The following is a 5,000-nucleotide window of genomic DNA, read 5'->3' as shown; positions in this document are numbered from 1 at the left end:
GCAGCCCTGCTTCACATCCACAAAGTTAGACACATGCCCGTTAAAGTGGGCAGGGGAGAAAACATACACATACAGCATTATGTTTTCATTAGACTTGTTATACACCAGGAAAATGTCCTGTGTTCTAAATACATGCGATATTCAGAAGTACTAATACTGGATGTCAGATCATCTACAAAGAACGTTTAGGGGCAGGGAAATGGAAGTCATAGAGCATTAAAGCTGATCAAACACCTTCTAGGAAAATCTTCCTTTCCACCACCAGAAACAGTGGAAGATTAGCACATTCTGTTGGCAAAATAGCAGTCAACTGCCATACTTGACTTTTTTTATTACTCAAATTCAAGCAGAGAAAACATATCTCCAACTAGAGATAATTACCCCTGTTGACCACGCAAGACAACTGCTTGCCTTAAGAAGTGATACGACTTTCAGTAGCAATTTATAATACAATTAATCAAGAATTCATTGTGCTATTGCTAAGACAATGAGTACAGAGAAAGAATATGCATAATCAAACAAACATAAAAACTTTAAGCAGAACAGAAAAGGCATGGCACAGAAGACAAGCGAAAGAGCAATGAGATCAACTGCTTACAGTAACGGGAAAGAACAAAAGGACCAAGAAAGTTACAAGACCTATAAGAAGGGCAAACTTAAGCAGTTCCATGCATATGTTAGGTCACCATCTGGAGATCTGTAGTAATCTGGTAACCTCACTATTCTGTCTTCTCAAATGCTGCAGTGGCAGAAGTTATTTTTGGAAATACAGTGGGGGAGGGAAAATGGTTAGGAAAGTTACAAGATACAAATACACAAGAACGTTAAGCAGAACACAGTAGCATGAAATGTATTTTCTGCCACGTTAAGCATTCAAGAGAGTAAGATCTTTATGAGTATAGTATGAGTTTATATAAATTTTGTAAACAGATGTGTCTTCTGGAAGTTGCAAAAATGTGTCAGGATCCTCCTTTTGAGGGGGGAGGGAGGGGGCATATCAATTCCTCTAAGACTGTTAGAAGGAACACATGTCACTAAATACATCCATCTGACAGACCAGTGCAGAAACACATGAAACTTTAGAATAAGTCGTGAAGAACCTGCACGTTTCCTCTGGTGCTCATACAGCCTCTGAGCAAAACAGCAACTGAATTCTCAACTAACACCACTAGATCTTATGTAAAACGCAAACAACTTAAACACATCCAACATTTTCAGAGAAGCTGAAGAATCTATGTGCGCTATGATACACTTACTAACTACCTAGAAGTTCCAGTTCTTAAGATCATACATGTCTTTCAGAAGTAATACAACATGTGCATGCATTTACACTTACATCTGATTTTTAGCCGCTTGTCTCTGAGCTTTCCGTTCTTTCCTTTTTTGATCTGGTGGCTTAGCAAAAACAATTTCAATGTTTTCTCCCTCTAAATCTTTGCCATTCATTTCTTCCATTGCCTGAAGGAATTAACCAGACTTTAAATATACTTCTAAGCATATCTGGAGTTATTAATTTTATTCTATCCTTTAGAATATGCATTTTAAATGTTGTTATCCATAGCTAAAACAACAATATAAATCTAAAAAAAATTAGACAGCATAATATTATGGGTTTCAGAAAGTTATGCATTTCCTCTTGACTTGCCTCTGAAACCCAAGACTGCATGTATTAGTTTAAAAATCTTCCACTCAAAACTCTGAATAGGCTTCAAATCTTTGCAAGTTGTTTCAATTAATGAAGTGACAGAACTGTTTTCTGAAAAGACACTAAGGAAAAATTTGCAGTAAGGCAATATATCTCTAGTCAGCACAAATGCAAACACTACTAAGACTAAAATTCAGTGTGATTTTGTGCTTTCAATGTTAGTTTGTTGCGTGTGTTTGTTTTTTTTTTTTAAGCCAGAAGCCAAAAAGTAATGGTCTCATTCTCAATTAAGGAAAAAAAACAAAAACATTACACATGTATATTTCTCACAAGTCACAGTAATTGCTGAAAGTTGATTTCAAGCAGAGGAATCCTGAAGATTCTATCATTTTTAAGGACTCTACATAGCTGAGCCTCGACAGGATGTGTATCCTGTGAGAAGACTCTTTCCATCATGTTCCTAAGCATCTGCTTCAAGGCATCTGGATGAACAAGAAAAGCTAAATCCCCTTGTATCCTGTATCCTCCCACAGGACAATAAAAAAAAATAAAAAATAAAAAAAAATAGATACACTATAGGCATGAGAGGAAATGCACTTTCCCTTTCCAACAACAGATGACCAGAGAAAAGACCAGGCTAACAAAATCCAGGGATGACAATTCCTCAGTTGTCCTGAACCTCTCATCGAAAAGGCCCTTATTCTACACCATAAAAAAAAGAAGTTGCTCTGTCCCTAGAAAATAAATTTTTACCTAAATGTTTATTGCCTGTCCTAGAGAAACGGCTTTAGCGCCTACTGAAAATTTGTTGAGAAGAGTCATTCAACTTCTGGCACTTCTATTTCAAATTGCAGGTATGATTACCTTAAATACTCAGCAGAGAATTACGTAGGATAAATGATCTAAGGATCTAAGATGCAGTTTTTCAAGCTAACAAACGCTTTGTTTCTTTTAGGAGATACCCAGAGATGAATGGTGACAGCTAAAATGCTCAGCACTCCTCCACAGTTACAAGAAATATATACCATCTAAATTATATATTTAGCAACTGTTTTCACACCTGCACAGCACACACACACGAGTACAGCCCTCTTCACGTACCTTTACAGCACCATCCCGTTCATCAAAATGAATGAAAGCATAGTCTTTTAGCTTCTTCACTCGCTCTAGCTTTCCAAACTGACTGAAGGCCTTTTCTAGTATCTCCTCTGTTACAGTGTTGGCAAGATTGCGGACAAACAGAACTTTTACCTAGAAAGCAAATTAGTAAGATTTAGAAGTGTGATCCAAAAGACCAAATAAAGTTTTGCAAATCGTTATTATTGGCAGCACTGAAAATATATTTTGAGTATAGTATTTAATGTATGTAGACATGGGAATTTATATGCTCCTATAAGCACAAGCTGGCTGCAAACATCCCTCACTGCTAAAAATATGAGATCCATTTTCAAACATGATTACATAGCACTACTATCCTGAAAGTCAACACTGCTTTTGTTAATCTTTAAAGGAATCCCAGCAGCAATAATTTTCAAGTCAGGAACACTTTCAAAGTTGAAAGAAGGCAAGTGAGAGTGGTTATTGGTTATACAGAATAATTAACTTATCAAAACATTCTATTGTTTAGACAGGTTTCTGCAGAACAGTCATCACACTAATATCTAGGTCAGAGGTGACAGGCCTGCAGCTCTCAAGCTGCTTAACTTGTGGCTCCCATGCTACAACTACACCAAATACCGGAGCAGCAGGACTGTGCTTGCCTGAGAAACACTCAGTGACCTGAATCCACAGCTAGAAGAGGGAAGAAACACAGAAAGGGACACTGAGGCTGACACTGCCAGGCGACTCTAGGACTTTCTCACAAGTCAAGCTGAGCCCTTTGTTTACGGAACAGCCACCTCCAACCAACTGAAAACCTACTCTCTCCCTGTCTCTCTTGCAGAGAGATGCAACACAGCTACTAAACTCTATGAAGACTGCAACATAGCTTTTAAGATGAGAAAGCCTGCTTACTTACTAAGAATTTACATATATCTGGTTAATTGCTGGACAGTGCTACATCATCAGCCCAAAGTTTCATCTTAGAACAGTCGGAGGTTAACGCAAGCAAACACAATGCAGCTTGGCAAATACATGCATTAGACTCTAGTATACCAGACACCATGCACTACACATCAGGGAAGTGCATGTGTTAATTGGCTGATAGCATTTGCAAACTTGTCCCTGCATCCACACTAAGGCTGCACTAAAAGGCCTGTGCATTATCATCACCTTTGCATGACATCACCCATGGGACTCCCAAGATGTAAGGGAGCTCTTTTCTAGATGCTGTCACCACACTCTGACGTTACAGTGCTGCTTTCCTACAGTGATCCTGCAGATCTGCAACCTCTGTCCGTACCCTCCCACACCACTGATGTCTAGCTGGACGACGATAAAAGCAAGCAAATGTGCTGTATGACAGTATTTGACTTGCCATTCCTAATCCTAAAGGTCAACACAAGTAACATAAAGTACAAAAGGACCAAAGAAAGCACGCTTCAACTTTCTGAAGTGAAACTATAATCCCTGCTCCTACAAAGTATAAGAATTTAGTACACTCAGATATCTACTTGTATGTATAATACATAATTACTATGCGTATGACTGTGTAATTAGGTTACTAATAAACAAAACAGACTTCTATTAATCCTTGTCTCACTAGATGGCAGAGTTGGGATGGGATGAAAGGACACTATAGACCATAAAGTCTGATTCAGATAATCAACTTCAGCCTTTGGCAACAGCTACCCTGGAGGATTCTCAGGGGATGAAAGAAGTCACAGCCAGCTCCATAGGGAAAACTTCTTTCTATCCTGTGTTTTTCTACTTGGCTGTCTAGTACAAGCATGCTATCTTAACCGCACCTTAATTCAAGAAAGTGAATTACAAAAGTTTTGTCACATAACTGCCTGCTTTTAGAACTGGTATCTTTCACACAAACGTGCTTTAGGAAAGGATAAAATCAGAGATGGTTCTCACAAGACTCCTAAGTAGCCTTCAACAGTAAGTCTACAAGTGGCATTCTCTGTGCCAGATATGATTACAAACCATAAAGATTATCATCTTTTTTTAAGTACAAGTTGCACTAACATGACATTTTTAAAAACACAAATAGTTTAAATTTTCTCCTGTGCAGTTGAATACATTGATCTCTAACACCTCTGTTCTTGTTACAAGTTAAATGCATAGCTGTGCAATGCAGCTCATAGATGAAACCAGTCAACAAAGGTGTCAGCGCTAAGAGAAAAATTGAAGCACAGGCTGAATGAAGATGAAACCATTTTTATTTCATTTAAGCTGAAGAGGTTTTACA

The 5,000-nt window shown here is 38.1% G+C and overlaps 1 protein-coding gene across 5 annotated transcripts in view; it reads right to left on the bottom strand.

Annotated features, from left to right (window-relative positions):
- SYNCRIP (synaptotagmin binding cytoplasmic RNA interacting protein) overlaps nt 1–5,000 on the bottom strand; it is a 23,155-nt gene that overhangs the window by 6,106 nt on the left and 12,049 nt on the right. For all 5 annotated transcript variants that reach the window (XM_010707655.3, XM_031552541.1, XM_003204362.4 and 2 more), the window contains exons 8-9: nt 2,747–2,896; nt 1,337–1,458 (exon numbers count right to left, since the gene is read on the bottom strand). In XM_010707655.3, coding sequence (XP_010705957.1) covers nt 1,337–1,458; nt 2,747–2,896 — 272 coding nt within the window. The remainder of the gene's footprint in view (nt 1–1,336; nt 1,459–2,746; nt 2,897–5,000) is intronic.

This window comes from Meleagris gallopavo, chromosome 2, assembly GCF_000146605.3.
Source record: "Meleagris gallopavo isolate NT-WF06-2002-E0010 breed Aviagen turkey brand Nicholas breeding stock chromosome 2, Turkey_5.1, whole genome shotgun sequence".
Classification (NCBI taxonomy): domain Eukaryota; kingdom Metazoa; phylum Chordata; class Aves; order Galliformes; family Phasianidae; genus Meleagris; species Meleagris gallopavo.
Note: the sequence above shows the minus strand (reverse complement) of the source record. Positions and strands in the feature narration are given on the sequence as shown.